General features: G+C 38.9%; 1 protein-coding gene across 6 annotated transcripts in view; it reads right to left on the bottom strand.

The window, feature by feature from the left end:
• Nucleotides 1–19,873, bottom strand: part of NLRC4 (NLR family CARD domain containing 4) — a 44,107-nt gene extending 24,234 nt beyond the window's left edge. Inside the window, exons 1-4 of one of the 6 annotated variants that reach the window (XM_022574126.3) lie at nucleotides 19,717–19,873; nucleotides 9,992–10,118; nucleotides 6,243–6,503; nucleotides 3,382–5,376 (exon numbers count right to left, since the gene is read on the bottom strand). In XM_022574126.3, coding sequence (XP_022429834.1) covers nucleotides 3,382–5,376; nucleotides 6,243–6,503; nucleotide 9,992 — 2,257 coding nt within the window. In that variant the 5' untranslated portion in view covers nucleotides 9,993–10,118; nucleotides 19,717–19,873. Of the gene's footprint in view, nucleotides 1–3,381; nucleotides 5,377–6,242; nucleotides 7,841–9,991; nucleotides 10,547–19,716 lie in introns of those variants that run through there. The other 5 variants (XM_022574127.2, XM_089922396.1, XM_089922398.1 and 2 more) reach the window with 5 other exon arrangements.

Here is a 19,873-nt window from a genome sequence, read left to right as displayed (position 1 = left end):
AAGGGACATGAAATAAGTTTATCAAAGGTATAGAGTACAAGATCAACACACAAAAATCAACTGTATTTCTGTAGTAGCAATAAATAATTGGTAAACAAATTTTTTTAAATTACCATTTACAATAGCTCCAAAAGAATGAAACAGGTATAAATCTAAAAAACATATACACAATCAACATGATGAAAAGTACAAAATGGTGAAAAAAGAAATCAAGGAAAATCTAAACAAATGGAAAGAGAAACCATGGTCATAGATTCAACATAATAACAATGTCAATTCTCCCTAAATTGTTCTATAGATTTAATGTAATTCCAACCAAGATCCCAAGAAGAGTTTTTGATGATATAAACAATGTGATTCTTGGGAATTTCCTGGCAGTCCAATGGTTAGGACTCTGTGATTTCACTGCTAAGGGCTCAGGTTCAATCCCTGGTTGGGGAACTAAGATCCCACAGGCCATGAGATGCAGCCAAAAAAAAAAAAAAAAAAATGTGACTCTAAAATTTATATGGAAGGACAAAGGAACTAGAATATTTTAAAATTATATTGAAAAAGAAGAAGAAAGTTGGAGAAATAACACTACCCAATTTTATGACTTACTATAAAGTAAAAGTTACTAAGACAATGTAGTATTGGCAAGGGATAGACAAGGGTATTGACAAATGAAAGATCAATGGAACGTAGTATCCAGAAATACACCCATACAACTATAGCCAAAAAATTTGGGCAAAGATATAAAAGCTATTCAAACATGAAAGAATAGTCATTTCAATAAACAGAACAACTGGATATCCATAGGGAAGAAAAATGAACCTTGATCTAAACTTCACACCTTACACAAATGTTAACTCAAAATGGATCATAGATCTAAATGTAAAACATAAAAGTTTAAAAGAAAATATAGGAAAAAAATCATCATGACCTGGGGTTATGCAAAGAATTCTTAGACATGACACCAAAAGCATGATTTATAAAGAAAAAAAATGGACAGAAACAAAATGTAAAACTTTTGTTCTATGAAAGACACTGTTAAAGAATGAAAAGACTAGCTACAGATTGGGAGAAAATATTTTCAAATCACTTATCTCACAAAGGACTTGTATCGTGAATATATTTTTAAAAAAACATGTAAAACTCAACATTAAGAAAACAAATTGACCCAATTAAAAATGGGTAGGAACTTCCCTGGTGGTCCAGTGGGTAAGACTCCATGCTCCCAATGCAGGGGGCCCAGGTTCGATCCCTGGTCAGGGAACTAGATCCTGCATGCATGCCACAACTAAGAGTCCACAAGCCACAACTAAGAAGTCTGCATGCTGCAACTAAGAGCCTGCATGCCACAACTAAAGATCCCACATGCCACAACGAAGATCCCACGTGCTGCAACTAAGACCTGGCACAGCCAAAATAAAAATATAAATAAATACTTTTTAAAAAATGGGTAAAAACTTGAAGAGACATTTCACTAAGTTGCAAACAAGCACATGAAGAATTTTCAACTTTTATTAGCCAACTCTGATGATATAACACCATACACAGAGTTCCAGTTGCTCCACATCCTCATCAACACTTGGTATTGTCTGGTTTTTATTTTCTTATTGTAAAATGACAAAAAGAGAAAAACAGAAATAATACTAAATGCTTAGCATTAAGTGAGAATGCAGAGCAACTAAAATTCTCATGTATTGCTACTGAAAATGTAAAATGTACAAAGTGGAAAATAGTTTGGAAGTTTCCTAAAAAGTTAAACAAGCACTTGTCATATGGCTCAGCAACGCTAATCCTACATATTTACCCAAGTGAATTGAAAACTTATTTTCACATTAAAAACTTTCATAAGAATGTTTATAGTAGTTCTATCTATAATTGCCCAAACTGGAAATAACCGACATGTCTTTCAGTAGTGACTAGATTCTAGCTATAAGAAAAATTAAGTGCTGATTGCAAACTCAAATGTCAAAGAGGGCCAGGGAGATGATGTTATTATAAGAAGTAGAACAGATGGGCTTTGTGCCCAACTGGAGATTATGTGTCTTTCCAAACAGTAGGAGCAGATCATGAAGCTCTAGCCAGTTGTTACCAACTGCAGTTGTCAAATCTATAATTTTCAAGAGGAATGAGAAACCTGTATTTTCACATGATATTTCCCAATTTCAAAATGGTGGCAACTCCTTTAGGGAGAAGAGTAATAGCTAGGGGAGAGAGAACGGAAGGAGACTTTTCATCATAGATTGTTTTATAAATTGGACCATGTAAATATATTACTCAAAAAATAAATTTAAAATATTAAGAACAAAATATTGGCAAACATTAAAAAGAAAATTTTTAATTATATGTAGGTCAAATTCAGCATGTAAGTGACTGGTTTGCAATATCAGCACAAACAAATGGCCATCAAGAGAAGATGGTAAGCCTCCTAACACAGAACGTAGTCTAATAAAGTCTGAATGACTATCCAGAATCTTACAGAAGGCCTTCCTGCATTGAGTGGGAGGTTGCAAAGCTTATCTGTACAAAAGGTTCTAGATTCTTAAAATGATAGAAAATGTCCTCTACAGGGTGACAAGTGAGGGAGAGCCTAATGGGAAGCCACTTGTGGATGAAAATGAATATCAGATTACAGTCACATAGAACAAGGCTCCTGCCGGCCCATAGCTTCACAGAACTCAGCAGCCCCTGCTCTGGGCAACAGGACTGATCTACACAGGTGTGGCTGGACTACACAGGTAAGGGAGACACTCACCTTTAGTGTCATTGTGAATCTGGGGAGAACTCCCCTTTACCCAGAAAGATTGACCCCACATGTATATGTCTGAAATCTGGAATTTCTTCATGTTCGACAAAAACTGTTCCCAGAATCTTCCTTCAAAATGAATGATACTTGGGGTGGGGCTGGGGCTGGATGTGCTGCAATTTCCTAGATGAGAATCTAGTGACACAGTTAGCCACCAGCTTCTGCAGGTGATTAGTTTATGGTTGGATTTCCTCCCAGACTTCAAAGAAGGAGGGGTGCTACTTGGCGGGAAAGCAGTGAATGTTGGATTAAGACAGAGATGCTGACAAGAGGGAGGGTTCACAGAAGACAAGCTTAACCTACTGTATACAAACACAGACAAACATACAAACACATACTTTACCATATATATACTACGTAGCTATTCAGTCAGATTACAGAGCTTCAGCTCTGGGCCTTCCTAGGGCCTCCCAATCTGACAGCCTTCCCCCGACATGGAAGTCTCTCCCAAGCCCTTCCACTTCCCTTCCAAGTCCTGACACTAGTAGAAACTATTAGAAAATTTCAAGCAAAACAAATAATATCTAATATTTCCACAGTAACTAGCCAGGTTTAATTATAGCTTAAACTGCTAATGTTTACAATACCTGGTAGCTGTTGAATCTCTAGGTTGTGAATACTTAAGGTGTGCAGGTTTGTCACAGATGTGATATGCCGCTCGTCTTCTAAGGTGAGGGGACTGGCTTCCACTATGATGGAGTGAATGTTCTTACAGGTGCTGAGGACCGAACTGAGGCTTCCAGCCACACCGGCACACCTCTTAATGTACAACCTGAGGCTTGCAGCAGAGCTGAATATTTTCCCTAGGTATTTGATATCTTGCTTATTCAACTTGCAGAAATCCCGGAGTGTAACCTCCAATGTCTTGAATTCCTGCTTCCAGTTGAAGAACAAAGACACAGCCCTGCTGGGAATGTAGGTTCCTGAGGACTCTTGCATGTGGACCCTGCTTGCGTCTTCTGTGGTCTTATCCTGCGAAGCCACAGCTCCCCCGTACAGGTCTAGTTTAACAAAGTCCAGAGCACTTGCACAATTAGGCAAGTTTTCAAAGAAGTCAAATAAGTAATCAGGGATGTTCTCTGAGTTGATATGTAGGCTTTTACCATGAAAGAAAGCTTCAAATTCTTCTCTCAGGTTTGATGTGGATATACTCTCACAGAATAAGTTGATGCCACACTCTGTAAAGGCGTTGATGTTTATGGCTTTCAGAATTTCTTGCACAGTGGTGCTTTTCACATTTTGCATAGATTCCTGCCTCCAGAGAGGCCTCTTGGTGACTAAAAGCCCACCGAGGCTGCCATGTTGATACACTGATGCCAGGTGTTTCAGAACAGTCCGGGTGGCTTCGGCAGATGACCCACACGTATACAGGAGCAGGTTGCTGTACTTGGATGTAATGTCTGAAATGGAAACCATTTTCTGCAAGTGACCGTTCCCCTTGGTCACCTCTGCTGGCTCTTCAGACGTCAATAAACTGCTGAGTCTGCGTCCTGCTGTGTACTCCTGGAATGATTTATGAAAGAACTTATACTTCGGCTTGAACCGTTGAGCTGTGTATTTACAGAGGAGTCCCGTTGTCAGCAGAACATCCTCGTTCACACTGGACAAGTCATCCGGTTCAAAATCAAACCTGTGGGAGAACACGCCCTCCAGAGCTAGGTCTCCACAGTGGTCCAGGCTCCGAGTGACCTCACTTGGAGCCACCCCTTTACGTTTGTGCTTGTTTTTATTTACTAGCAGATCGTAGAAAGCACAGAACAGTGTGGTTTGTGTGTTAGAGTGGAACTCACTTTTCCCCATCTGGATTGCACAAGTGATGACCACAAAGAGAGGGGTCTTCATCAGATTCCTCAAGCACCTGGATTTCTGAATTTGGAGCAACAAGCCTTCAGCGAGCTCCTTTATCAGCACTTCCCGGATGAGAGCCTGGGCACTGTCCTCGGTCATGTCCCCCACCTCGGCAATCAGCGCACCAAACTGCCTGATGTACCTCAGGCACTCCGTGGTGGTGGTGACGATGACCATATTCTTGAAGCGGTGGTTTTCCTTTATTAGGGCTTCGATTTCTGGGCAGTTCTGGGCCTTGAATTCATTGTAGCCATCAAGGAGAAAAAGAACCCTCTGCCGTAGCTTCAGTAGCATGGCCATGAAAGTCTGCTTCCTGATTGTGTCAGGTATATCCAAGAGTTGGTCACACAGGGTTTCGAAGAGTCCACCCTGGGCCCTGCTCAGACGGAGAAATAAAACTAATTTGAACTTGGTCAGAGCCTGGCACTCTCCAGAGGCCCAGAGCATGGCGATTCGCTGCAGCAGAGTGGACTTCCCTTTGCCCGGTTCCCCTTCGATGATGCAGGGGCTCTGAAGAGTGTCCAGCAGGCCACTCAGGGTCAGCTGCTCCAGACGGTGATGGTGTTGGTCCTTCCTCCATAGAACCGGTTCTGTGAAGGTGCTTTTCAAATTAAAAATAATGTCAATATCTTCACCCAGTGGATAGTAGTTCAGAAAAGATGGGGTATGGTATAAGTCCTTTAAATCCTGAGCCAAACCATCTAAGTCTTCTTCTGATATCCGATAAAAAAGACCTGTTAGAGAAGAGGTGAAATTGAAGAGGATCCAATTCTGTGTCTCCCCAGAACCTAGCGTTCAGGAGGAGGAAGGAGGAGTGAGGCTGAGAATCTTCCCTTGGTGACTTTCTTTTCCTTCCCCAGTTCTGAGCTGGCAGAAAGCGTTCCAAATATGTACTCCTGCTTTTCCCTGTTACCCTTTACCCTACTTGCCCTTTCGCCTTGTGTTTCTTCCTTTCCACCACCAAATTTTGTAGCAGCTGATCGGAAAGGAGAGGAGCCAGAGTTTGGGTGAAGGAAAGTGCATGAGAATAGTGGGGATATGGTTGAGAATGATGGTCAGGGGTAACTTTCAGCCAATCAAGCCTTAACCTTGATTAAAATCTGTCAGGAAAGAATTGACTAATTTAAAGAAAGAAAAACTAAATTAATATTTCATGAAAAGCAGAATCATCCTTCTTTAGTCAGTCAGGCTCTCTTTACCATGGTGCTTGGATTACAGAGTAGGTAGTCTGGGGGCCACTTGTCCACAGATGGTCCTCATCAGACTAAGGAATGTTGACAACTACTACTGCACTACTGCATTGGCTTCTTAAGTGCCTTCACTGTCCAGTTTGATTCTGAAGTCAGCCTGTGCTAAATCATTTATTCCCTTACCCTGGAGTTACTTATTTGGCTTCACCATCAAGTGACCTAGTGGGAGTTTTTTGTTTTGTTTTGTTTTCCTGAGAGTGTCTGAGCTTTTCCTCAACATAACCAAAGCCCAATGCCCAGTGATATGAGAGCATTGGAGGGAGGAGAGCAGAGGCTCTGTCATGGGGATTATGGATCTTCTTCATGATTTATTCTATTTGTAGAACAGCTAAAAGAAAACGAATACTTACTAAGTCCATGCAAGTCCTGAAACAGAGGATAGTTCCACTTTTCAAGGGATTTAAGGAAGAGGTTACAGGCTTCTGAACCCTTCTTCAAAATCATGTGAATGATCCCTCTTGCAGCATCCTGCTCGACCTTCTCACAGCAAATGATGTTTACTTCTGCGTAATTCAGAACATTCCATACAAATAGCTCATCCACAATTTGCTTTATAACAGTCACTCCCATCCTTTGAATGAGAATTTGACTGTTCTCCTTTATGAAATCCACTGAGGGGATGGGGGAGAAATATACATATTTATTCATTTATACAAAATGTGCATATCAGCATTATGTTGCCAGGGCATTAGGTTCATGCTTTTTTTTTTTTTCCCTTTGGACCTATCTTGAGTTATGGAGATGCCAAATGCTTGAATTCCAGGCTCTCAAGAAAAGCTCTGTAAAAACCCTCATTCCTAACCCCAGAGTCCTTGGTGAGCAAGACGTTTTTTCTTTGATAACAAAGTAAAGTGAGCAATCTTGTCCTTGATATAAAAGCATCCCCACTAAGGTAATAGGGGTAAGACGATGCGCTTTCAAGTAGGGAGACTGGAGTACGATCTGCCATTACCATGTGTGTAACCTTGGCAAGTTGCTAAACCTCTTTGAGCCTATTTCAATGCTGTGCTGATAAATGTTGAACACACTGCCTCTCTGGGGGTAAAGGCCTGAATTCATAACACATACCAATCTGCATGTTATAAATATTCCCACTGAGGCCAAATTCAAGCTAACAATGTATGTCAGCTGGCTAACAAAAATCATAAAAATTCAACAGTGGGTTCTCACAAAACAGTAAGAACCAGCTGTAGTACACCACTGGTTCCTTGTCTGTACAATGGAGTTGAGGACAGTATTTTACTTATGAAGTTGTAATGAGAACTCATGTATAGTATTTCATACAAAGTAATAGCTCAATAAATGTTAGCTACTATTTTTAGCCATTTTTCTGCTGTCAACACTCAAAGGAGTAGCACATTTTATCTCCCATAGAATTTGGTATTTTCTGAAGAGTATCACTGCAAAATAGTCTTCTGTATTCAGTTTAAGCTCTCTCACCTCTCACAGTGAGGTTCCCTGAAGAAGCTGTCTCGTTTCTGTGTCTGCCTTGCCAAGATCTAACTCTCCCAGGCAGTCCATGCCAGCTCGGAGAAGTGCCTCCCTGGTATTGTACTCTCAGACACTGTCTGCACTACTTTTCCTCTTGGGCTAGGCTGCTCCTGGTTTTCAAATCTTTCTTGACTCATCCAAGTGGATATCTCCTCCCGAAGACCCTGAGGCATCTCTGGTCTGAATTACACCATCAGGCACTCAGACCCCCAGGATCGTACCCCAGGTCCCCTTTCTTTCTGTCCCATGCAGATCTCTACTGCTAACCTCAGCTGGAACGTTACCACATCCCTGTCTCCATGGCCGGTCAGCGAGTCTCTCTCTCGCCCTCTGGGGTCTCATCTGTTTTCTTGGCTTCTACATCCTCCCTATGGAGACAACCTCTAAGTCTGATTCTAGCCACTTAGAAAGGCCTAGAGACCACCGCAAGATCACAGGACTAGCCTTTTGGAGGTGACATTTCTTCAGCTGTAAAATTAAGATATTGATACTTTATTTATTTAAAAGGCTCATGAAAAAGACTGAATAAAGTCACATAAGGCACAGACATAAAAATATTTTAAAATTTGAAAAGTGTGCTGCTATGTAACTGTAAGATGTTCTTACTACTAGCCATGGTATCTCCCTGAGTGTGGACTACCATACTCCTCTCTTATCAAGTAGTTAAGTGAAAACCATGCTGCTTATTCATTCATCCAGTATTCATTCTTAGCAGAATATCTCTGTTTAGACTAGTGCTGTACAGTAGAATTTTCTGAGATGATAAACATGTTCTATATTTGCTCTGTCCAGTAGTGGAGCCATTAGTCACATGTGGCTATTGAGCACTTGAAATGTGGCTAGCGTGACTGTGCGACTGAATTTTACATTTTATTTAGTCTTTGTTTATTTAAATTTGCATTAAATAGACACATATAGCTACTTACTAGTAACTACATTGGATAGCATAGTCTACACCCAGTCATCAAAGCGGAAAGAGTTACATTTTGGTCGCCACTTAGATCTACTACGTGTTTCTTCACAATGATCTTGACAGATCTCTCTGCTGTCTGACTAGGAGGGTAAGCCCGAGTAGGTGATGGCAAGAGACCAATATTTTTTCCTTTTCAACCATAAAAACCAGAGAGTTTAATGAAAAGCAAGCTTGTATAAAAGAACATTCATGTTCAATAGGCAAAAAATTAGACATATCATTGAAGAAATTAGGGGCAACAGATTGCACTAAGGAGAAAAATGCTTTCAGGTAATAATAGGAAATATAAATGTACTTTTGATTCTTGAATAGAATCTTAATGTATTACAATATTCTCAGCATATAAGAAAATTCCAACAGGAGATAATTTCTAGTGGAACAGAGCTGAACTTTCCTTCTTCCGAAGGGACTCAGATTTGAATTGCTGACTTGATAAAAAGATAGATCATGTAATATTCTTCCTGAGTGCATCTTCAGGACTGACAAAGAGATCAGAAAGAATAGCGTCTTTATTCAATTACTGTTACAAATAGGAGATGTGTTCTGGAAACACCCACAGAAATAAAAACACAGTTAACATAATGAGATGTTATTTTGCACCTACCAATTATTTATATTTTATTTGTGTTATCATTTTTCACATAAATATTGTTTATTGTCTATTTTACCCTTATTCCACCTTCTCCCTGTACCCTCCATTCCTGAATTACACTCGCAAATATACACCATATTGTAAGCACTGTGAGAACAAAAAGCATGCTTTGTTTTGATATTATACCCCCAGGGCCTAGAACTGTGGTTAATTAATTAACATTTGTTGAATAAATGAATTTGGTACAGATTAAAATGAAAAACCTCACCATGATGAAAAAGTTGTGAGAAAGCATTTACCATTAGAACCATTGGATAGTGCTGCAGTGAACATTGGGGTGATATATGTATACATATAACTGATTTACCTTGCCATACAGCAGAAACCAACACGACATTGCAAATCAGTTACACTCCAATAAAATTTTTTTAAAAATAAAGTGTTTGGAATAGTAAAAAACAAAAACAAACAAACAAAAAACCTATTGGATAGTTTGGGCTTATATTCTTAGTCATCTAGGATCACATTCTTGCAAGAGTTAAACATGCAACCCAGACCTTGAACATGGTACCTTTTATTTAATGTTCCTTAAGCAAATCAATATCCCCCAAATTTGTATATTATTTCAGATTTTCCTGAGGTTTTAGGACAATGTATGTGTTTTATCTCACATAAGTCCCAAATTATTTAGAACTGAGTACTAATAGCAAAACCTTTCAAAGTGTGTGGCAATGTACCAGGAAACAGGAAATTCCCAGAAGCCATCTTTCAAACCCAGGATCTAGCCTCCCATGATGTCAGGGGACCAATATTTTAAAACAATCACTCTCTTTGAAAGTCCTAGCTTATCTGTGGTTCTGCCATTTAACACGGGCCACCATGTTTATAACTGAATTCTCAGAACCACAGAAAAATATTTGATGGGCACTCCATATATCAATATAACTGATCAGAGAAAGGCATGAATTGATTTTCTGCTCAATATCACCCGTATTTGGAAACACACTCTACAATCACGCAGATTTGATTTCTAGTATACTTACTTGTTCTGAATAAAAGCTTTCCAGCTTTCTATATCTCAATAGACAATATTAGTTCCAAATGGAGAAGTCAAAGATGACTCCAACACTGTCCTCTTCTTTCTGTAAAACGGCTACTCATTCTGTAAAACTAACAAAACAGAAACAATCAAGACAGCAACCATTGTCACTTTTGTATTTTTTTTCCCCCACACCAAAAAGGACGCACTATACATAATGTTTGACATGTTTTTTTTTCATTTAGTATATTTTTGAGACATTTCTATATCAGTTAAGTAGTAAACTGCCTCATTTTAAAAATCAATTTCATTGATGTAAAATTTACATGCAATAAAATACAAGGAGCTTTGACAAATGTACACACCCAAGTCAGTAATACCCAAGTCAAGATTTAGAATATTCCCATCACTGCAGAAAGTTCCCTTGTGCCCCTTTATAATTCATTCCTCCTAGCCTCCATCAAAGCAACCACTGATCGGATTTATTTAACTATAAATTACTTTTGCCTGTTCTAGAAATTCATGTAAATGGACAAATGTAGGGGGTACTCTTGTGTCTGGCTCCTTTCACTTAGTATCATGCTGTTGAGATTCTCCTTGCTGTTTGCAGGAATTGGTAGTTCAGTCGCTTTTAATGGCTAAGCAGTATTCCATTGTAGGAACAGATCAATTTACCTATTAATTCTGTTGATGGACACTTGGTTTGTGTCCAGTTTTTGGCTATCATGAATGAAGCTTCTATCAACATTCCTTTGTGGACATACGTTTTCATTTCTATTGGGTGAGAATCTAGAAGTGGAATTTCTAGGTCATATGGTGAGTGTATGTTAATTTTATAGACGGTGCCAAACTTTTTTAAAGTGGTCATACCATTTTACATGCTTACCAGCAGATAAAATCAACAGTTCCAGTGGTTCCAAATCCTCAGCAGCACTTGGCATTATCCGTCTTTTTAATTTTAGCCATTCTAATGAATGGGTAGTGTTATCTCATTTTGTAATACTAATTTTCATTTCTTGATGACTAATGATGTTGAGCATCTTTTCATGTACTTTATTGTTCATTCATAAACTTTTTGTGAAGTATCTGTACAAATCTTTTGCCCATTTTACAAATTGGGTTGTCTTTTTATTATTGACTTTCAAGAGTTCTTCATAGATTCTGAATACAACTTTTTTGTCAAATACATGTATTATAAATATTTTTTACTCATCTGTGGTTGTTTTGATTGTGCCTAGGATTTAATTTACAGAGATAGCTGAGTGACAAAATGAAGACGTCAATGCCAATGAAAAATGTTTTATTACTTATGATTCGCAAGAGAAGGAGGGCCTGCTGTGCCACACAGGACCACATGGGGCCTCATGGGGAAGTACCAGAGTTGATCAGGAGGCAGAAGGAGCTAAGGAGAAAGCTTAGCCCAGAGCCTCTATAACAGTTTTCACAGGAAGAAACAGGTGATGCAGGGTAGGCAAGTTCAGCAAGTTTAGGATTGGATAGTTTGAATAATTTCAGTAGACTCTGGACTATAAGGGTGGCCTGGGAGTGACTTAGGGCAGGGGAAATATTGGCTTGATGTGTGAGAGTTTGATAAAGTTGGTGGTTGAAGATACGGTCTTTGGATACATTTGTTTGCATATGAAAGGCACACTCACAGGCAAGTTTTTTGCTATCCCTAGGAATTAGCTAGCCCTGGTATGGGCAGCCTCTTTTGGCCAGCAAAGCCCCCAAGATATCAAAGCATCATAAAATATAGAAAATAAAAAACATGATTAATACAATGGTTTGCCTTTTGTTCTTTGCGTATTTTGAAAAGCAAAACATTTTTATTTTTATGAAGCTCAACTTATTAATTTTTTCTTCTTTATGCTATTTGATTCATGCTATTTGTTCATGCTATTTGTGTCCTCTTGACAAAATCACTGTTACCCTGAGCCACAAAGATTTTCACCTAAGTTTTCTTTTAGAGGTTTTATAATTTTAGCTTTTACATTTAGGTCATTGATCCATTTTGAGATAATTTTTTGTTTATGATGTGAGATAAGGAGTTGAGGTTCACTTTTTTTCCATAGGGATGTACAGTTTTTCCATCATGACTGGTTGAAAAGAATATCTTTTACCCACTGAACTTGTGAACATATTTCTGGACTCTGTTCTGTTCCACTGATTTATGCCTGTCCTTATGCCAATATCACACTGTCTTGATTACCATATCCTTATAATAAGCCTTGAAATCGGGCAGTGTAAATCCTTCAGTTTTGTTCTTTTTGAGAATTGTTTGCATTCCCATATAAATTTTATTTTATTTTTATTTAACTTAATTTAATTTTATTTATTTTTGGCCACACCACACAGCTTGTGGGATTTCAGTTCCCTGACCAGGGATTGAACCCAGGCCCTCAGCAGTGAAAGCACAGAGTTCTAACCACTGGACCACCAGGAAATTCCCTTTATTTAATTTTATTTATTTATTTTTTAGCATGACGTATTAGGGCAGTTTATTATACAGCAAAAGCAACCAGGACAATGAGCAACAGGAAGTGGTGGCAAACATTAATATTGATGCAGCTTCTAAATCACAGAAGCCCTAGAATCGAACCTCCTGCTTTCTGAGGTATGAATGCCACGGAGTGTCACAGTTCAACCCTTCTGCCTACATTTAGAGTTCTCTCTCCTCAGAGCCTGGTGTGTTTCAATTCTCTGCTAGGTTTCCTGTCTAACTTCTAGATCAAGAAAGTTTGAATTAACTTTAGATAAACATTTAAAATTATTTCCTGGAAGTTCACCAGACCGAACATGTGAATCCTCCCCAGTCTGCACAATTGAAAACACGTTATATAATTTCTGCTTCTCAGGGCAGTAGGGCTGTGCAAGACGCAGAACACTGGGACTGCTGCCTGTCCTCTGGAATCACATTTTATTTATTTTTTAAATATTTAAATTTTATTGGAGTATAGTTGATTTACAATGTTGTGTTAGTTTCAGGTGTACAGCTAAGTGATTTAGTTATACATGTACATATGTTCATTCTTTTTTAGATTCTTTTCTCTTATAGCTTATCACAGAATACTAAGTAGAGCTCCCTGTGCTGCTATACAGTGGGTCCTTGTTGGTTATCTTCTTATATATAGTAGTGTGTGTGTGTACATCCCATGCTCCTGGTTTATCCTTCCCCTACAACGTTTCCCCTTTGGTAACCATAAGTTTGTTTCTGATACCTGTAAGTCAGTTTCTGTTTTGTAAATAAGTTCATCTGTATCTTTTTTTAAAAATTAGAGAACGGACATGTGGACACGGCAGGGAAAGGGGAGGGTGGGACGAATTGGGAGATTAGGATTGACATATATACACTACCATGTGTAAAATAGATAGCTAGCAGGAACATTCTATAAAGCACAGGAAGCTCAACTCGGTGCTCTGTGACTTCCTAGATGGGTGGGATGGGGGTGGGGAGGGAGGTCCACGAGGGAGGGGATATAGGTATACGTATAGCTGATTCACTTCACTGTACAGCAGAAACTAACACAACATTGTAAAGCAATTATACTCCAATAAAAAAATTAGATTCCATATATGAGTGATATCATACGATGTTTGTCTTTCTCTGTCTGACTTACTTCATTTACTATGATAATCTCTAGATCCATCCATGTTGCTGTAAATGGCATTATTTCATTCTTTTTTATGGTAGGGTAATATTCCATTGTATATAAGTACCACATCTTTATCCATTCCTCTGTCGATGGACATTTACATATAAATTTTAAAATTAGTTTATTAATTTCTGTTTTTAAAAGAAGACTTTTTGACTTCTGCTTTCTGGCCGGGCACGTAAGGAAGTCATTACTCCATCCTAATGTCAAGTTAAAAGCTGAATAAACTGAACATGAACAAGTCTTCTTAGATCTATCAGAGAATTGAGGTCACAGGGCAAACTGCTACTGCAAAATTGAAGATGCAGTCAGGCAGACACAGAATTGCAAACTTACTGGAGCAGAAACCCAGGAGGAGCAGACACTCATGAGCAGAAACCTCAGAGGATCTCATAACCAGGTAGGAAACCCTAAACTGTAATTGATGAATTTCTAGAGGATCAGTGTGGACAAGTCTGTGAGTTAAAAACTCCAAGAGCATCCAGTTTAGCAAAGTCCCCATGCTTTTGTGAGTTTTACCTCCAGGAGTCCTACCAGGTTCTCATAGTGTAGATCAGAGAAAAATCTCTTGCTTCCAGTAAAGGGAGGGGAAAAGTAGCCATTTTGAATTATGCCCAGAGCATTCTATTCTTCCTAAAAAATCCTGCCCTCAGCATCAATTATTTTACCAGAGCCTCACCTACTGAGATATTAACAGAGGTTAGCTGACCTGGGGGAAGGGAAATACCCAGCTCCAGCCTCCTCTAGGAGGAGGAATATTTTACTTATTTATTTTACTACAGAGACTTTTAAGAGCCATTACAATCAATACCAAAGAAACAAGAGCATGGACACTATTTCAAGTTCTGGAACATAATGTGAAATAGAATATTTATGAATTTCTGCTAAACCTACCATCATGTTTAAGGCTTTCAATAAGTCTTTTTTTCTGTTGCTTCATGTGAAAAAAACTTTTTTTAACATCTTTATTGGAGTGTAATTGCTTTACAATGGTGTGTTAGTTTCTGCTTTATAACAAAGTGAATCAGTTATACATATACATATGTTCCCATATCTCTTCCCTCTTGCATCTCCCTCCCTCCCACCCTCCCTATCCCACCTATCCAGGTGGTCACAAACCACCTAGCTGATCTCCCTGTGCTATGCGGTTGCTTCCCACTAGTTATCTATTTTACGTTTGGTAGTGTATATATATGTCCATGCCACTCTCACTTTGTCACAGCTTACCCTTCCCCCCTCCCCATATCCTCAAGTCCATTCTCTAGTAGGTCTGTGTCTTTATTCCCGTCTTACCCCTAGGTTCTTCATGACCTTTTTTTTTTCTTAGATTCCATATATATGTGTTAGCATAAGGTATTTGTTTTTCTCTTTCTGACTTACTTCACTCTGTATGACAGACTCTAGGTCCATCCACCTCACTACAAATAACTCAATTTCGTTTCTTTTTATGGCTGAATAATATTCCATTCAACCTAAGTGAAAAAAAAGTGAAAAAAACTTTTTGAAATTAAAATTTTTAAGAAGTGTTCTTCATTTAACTATGATCAAAGATATATTAACAATTCTGGCAAGACTCCATTGAACACAAATACACAAAATGATCAATTTGCTAAAGTCATTGACAAAGGTACAGAAGGTAAGGCTTGAGAAGGGATTTTATTATTCATTACTATCCTGGACTGATATGTCGATATAGGTTTTTTCTCTTTTTGTACCTCAATATTTACTCTAGTTTGTATGTTTGTATGTTTTTACTGCCATGATTACATACACAAAATTCAATAAAAGAAAATTGTCACTACTAAACCAACAACAGGATTAAAAAATGGGCAAAGAACTTGAATAGACATTTCTCCAAAGAAGATATACAAATGGCCAAAAAGCATATGAAAAGATGCTCAACATCACTAATCACTAGGGAAATGCAAATCGAAACCACAATGAGATATCACTTGAACCTATTAGAACGGCTACTGTTAAAAACGAAAACAAAAACAGAAAATAACAAGTGTTGGTAAGGATATGGAGAAATTGGAACCCTTGTGCACTTTGGTAGGAACGTAAAATGGTGCAGCTGTTATGGAAAACAGTATGGTGGTTCTTCAGAAAATTAAAAATAGAATCACTATATGATCCAGCAATTCCACTGGGTATATATCCAAAAAACATGAAAGCAAGGTCTCATTGTAAGTTGTACACTCATATTCATAGCAATATTATATTATGATAGCCAAGAGACAGAAGCAACCCATGTGTTAATTGATGGATGGATGGATAAACAAAATGTGGTATAAACACAAAATGGAATATTACTGAGCCTTAAAAAGGAAGGAAATCCTCCAGCAATCCCACTCCTGAGCATATATCCAGAGAAGACGCTAATTTGAAAAGATACATGCACCCCAGTGTTCATAGCAGTACTATTTACAATAGCCAAGACATGGAAGTGAACTAAACGTCCATTGACAGATGAATGGATAAAGAAGACGTGGTACATATATATAAAATGGAATATTACTCAGACATAAAAAAGAATGAAATAATGCCATTTGCAGCAACATGGATGGACCTAAAGATTATCCTGTTGCAAGGAAAGGAAGGCAGTCCTGTCACAAGCGGCAGTATGAATGAAACTTGAGGACATGATGCTAAGTGAAATAAACTAGTCATAAAAAGTTGAAAACTGTATGCTTTAACTTATATGAAATATCTAGAGTAGCCAAATTCATAGAAACAGAAAGTAGAATGGTAGTTGCCAGGGGCTGTGGGGAGGGAAAAATGGGGAATTGTTGCTTAACAGATACAGTTTCAATTTTGCAATACACAAAAGTTCTGGAGATTGTACAACAGTTTGAATATACATAACTGCTACTGAACTGTACACTTAAAAATGATTAAGATGGGGGAGTTTCCTGGTGGTCCAGTGGTTAAGACTCCACGCTTCCACAGCAGAGGGCATGGGTTTAGGGAACTAAGATCCTGCAAGCCGTGTGGCAGAGCCAAAAAAATAAATAAGTAAAATAAAATCCAATGTCTAATTTTTAAAAAAAGGTTAAGATGGTAAATTTCATGTTATATGTGTTTTACCACATTAAATTAATTGTCACTGTCTGAGTTTCCTTTTTTGCCATTACTATCATTAATCTTGTTGTGTGACTATTATTGAAAATTAGTTTATATGAAGGAGGCAGGTGTACAAAATGATTTGTTTAAATGTCAAATATGCTAGGTACACCCAGCTGAGATACAAATAGTCATGCTCTTAGGGCCAAACTTTTCATCACTGGACAAATATATGAGATTAAAATGGAACTTAGATGGCTAATGGATGGGGCACCAAAGAACTGGGCCCCATTGTCTCTATGTGAGGAGCCAGAGGATCTGAGGCTTTCAGAGATGAGAGAAGCAAGAAAAGCTGTCAAAGGAAGAAAGAGTTTCTTTGAGGGCAGTTTTTCAAACTAGTGAACTCATTAGCAGGTCATGATATCAATTGAAGTGTGTTACAATTAGAATAATTTAAAAAATGAAATAGAATTAAAACTATCAGAATGTACTGTATTTTTTCAGGAAAGTTTCATTTCAGTTACTTGTATATCCTGGCACTGGGTAATGATGTCTTACTTCTTATTGTGAATTGAAATCAGTAAAAGTTTGAAGTTCAGTGTTGTAGGGGGAATCCCATGGAGGGATTTAATTCTGCCTGTAAGAGGTGACTTTTGAATTGTTCTTAAAGGAAACCAAAGTTCACCAGGCAGTAAAGGGGAAAGGCTATTTCTTGGCAGAGGAAGCAGCATAGGAAAGGAGCCATGGGGGAAAGAGCCTGAAAACACGGATTGAGACAACTCGTGAGTGTGAGCAAGGGCCTATTTTCACTCCAGGACTGAGTTCAAATTCCAGCTCTAGCCCTGACAGCCTGGGAGTCCTCAATCAAGGGATAGTGACCGGCACACAGAAAGGATAGCAGCTACTACAGTTTCTTCCCTCCCTTCCTAGACACCTCCCAGAAAAAAGGGTGGGTCTGGGAGGAATCAGTCCTCCACTGACTAGGTTAGAGTTTAAGTGAGAACAGAAAAAAGAGGAAGAAGATAGAGGAAGGGGCCAAGAAGCTTTTTATATTCACATGTAAAGAGAATAAACTAGTCCCAGAGTTAGCCATCCAGTCACTTCGCCCACTAAAATGATTAAAACTTTACATGGACCATCAGGCAGCAATCTCAGCTGATTCTGAAGATGCTAAAAATTCATATTCAGTTTGGATACTGAATAGTCTTCCTACCCACAGAGAAGTCTGTGACTAGATCAGGAAACCTACTCAGAGATAGTCAACTAGTTATTTGTTGCTCTCAAGAAGAAAATCTGCCTGTAGTCTGAAGCTCGGGTCACCTATTGTTACCCACTGGCATAAAGAATAAGGCTCTGACCAGTTTGCTCCCCTGGACCCTGGCTATTGCTCTGAACACCCCCCAGGTCCCACCCTTAAGCAAGATGTCCAGAGAATAACTGAATTACATGGAAGAAGTCCTTTTCCTATATTTGTGCTTTGGGAAATAATATTTAGAACTAATTCTAAAAATGGATATTTTCTTCAAAATGGTTACATGAGCTCCTTAGAGAACTGAATTTACTCAGGACCCATAAACCCATGTCTATGGAGCCATTCCTACAACTTATGGATGAAATGAGAGAAAAGTTATATATAATGGGAGCAGAGAGGTAGCACACAGAAGTGGAAAATGTGTGTGAACTTTGGCATTGCAGTCCTGAATTCAAATCCTCACTGTGCAGCTTATTAGATGGGTACCTTTACCTATCTGAGTCTTGATTTCTTTATCTGAAACACTGACATGGATAATATCCACCTCCTAGGACTGTTATGAAGATTAAACAGGAGAGCAGTTGGGACAGCGATGGTCAGTGGGCGTTATCTGTCTCCCTTTCTAGTAAAAAGGCTCTAGTCTAGAATGCTCTTAGATCTCCAATAGACTCCAGCAATCTCACATATTATTGTTACTGTTAATGTTATTGGCTGAATTGTGTTCCCCCCGAAGTCCATATATTGAAGCCCTAACCCCCAATAGCTCAGAATGTGACTGTACCTAAAGATGGGGACCTTTAAAGATGTAATTAAGTTAAATGAGGCCTTTAGGATGGGCCCTAATCCAATCTGCTTGGTGTCCTTATAAGAAGAGTAGATTTGGACACACGGAGAGAGACCGCAGAGATGCACACCCTGAGAAGAGATCATGGGAGGACACAGTGGGCAGGCGGCCGTCTTCAAGCTAAGGAGAGCGGCCTCAGGAGAAGCCAAACCTGCCAACACTCTGACCTTGGACTTCTGGCCTCCAGAACTGTGAGGAAATAACTTTCTGTTGTTTAAGCCAACCGGTCTGTGGTATTTTGTTATGGCAGCCCGAGCAGACTAACACAATTAGTATTATAGAAGGGCGCTGAACTGTTAAGAGAACAGTGACAGGAGACGAGGTTCTATCCTAATTCTGTAGACAATTAGCTGCGTGACCTATAGCAAGTCACTTGACTTCTCTCTACATTTTCCACCTCTCTCCTCCAGGGTTGTAAGGATTAACTGAGATAAAGTCTGTAAAGACCCTATCAATAATAGGTGTCCTGTAAGCAGCGGTTCCCTTCACTGCTCTGTCCAGATATCAGGTTTCTTGTAATTCAGGGGAGTGCATGGACTGAGCAGTGCCCCTAGGGCTCTTCAGCTCTGACCTCCTGCAACTCTAATAGCAGTCTCACTAACAACAGTAGGTTTCATTTCTGTAAAGCCAAAAAGTATTTTCAAAGTCCTTTCCCTCACAGTAAACACAAATGCATCCCTCTGACTTAACATGCATTTAAACATCAATTCTGAAGAACCCCATGAAACTCCAGCAGACCAGACTCACCACCCCTAAAAGTCTCCCTGCAGGCAAGTCCAGCCAGCCAAGCAAAACTGCATTCTTCAGTGTTAAGGCTTTCATACCCACCAGACACAAACTTTAAATGAATGTAAATCCAAATTTCAACATTAGGTTCCAAAACCCACTTAAAACCCCATTCTCTCTCCCCACTGTACCTGGATGAACAATCCAGTTGCCCTCTTCTTGGTGGATCAAAAGACACTTTTAAAATAAAGTTTCTTTTCATTTGCTTTTTGTTTCACAGCAAAGCCTGGTGTTCCTGTAGATCTGAAGTCTCATTCTGTGGCAGGGGATTGTAAGAAAATGGCAAAG

This window comes from Delphinapterus leucas, chromosome 13 (genome assembly GCF_059928025.1).
Source record: "Delphinapterus leucas isolate spDelLeu-1000000601 "Yukka" chromosome 13, BTC_Dleu_Yukka2, whole genome shotgun sequence".
NCBI lineage: Eukaryota > Metazoa > Chordata > Mammalia > Artiodactyla > Monodontidae > Delphinapterus > Delphinapterus leucas.
This window is presented reverse-complemented; position numbering and strand designations above follow the sequence as displayed.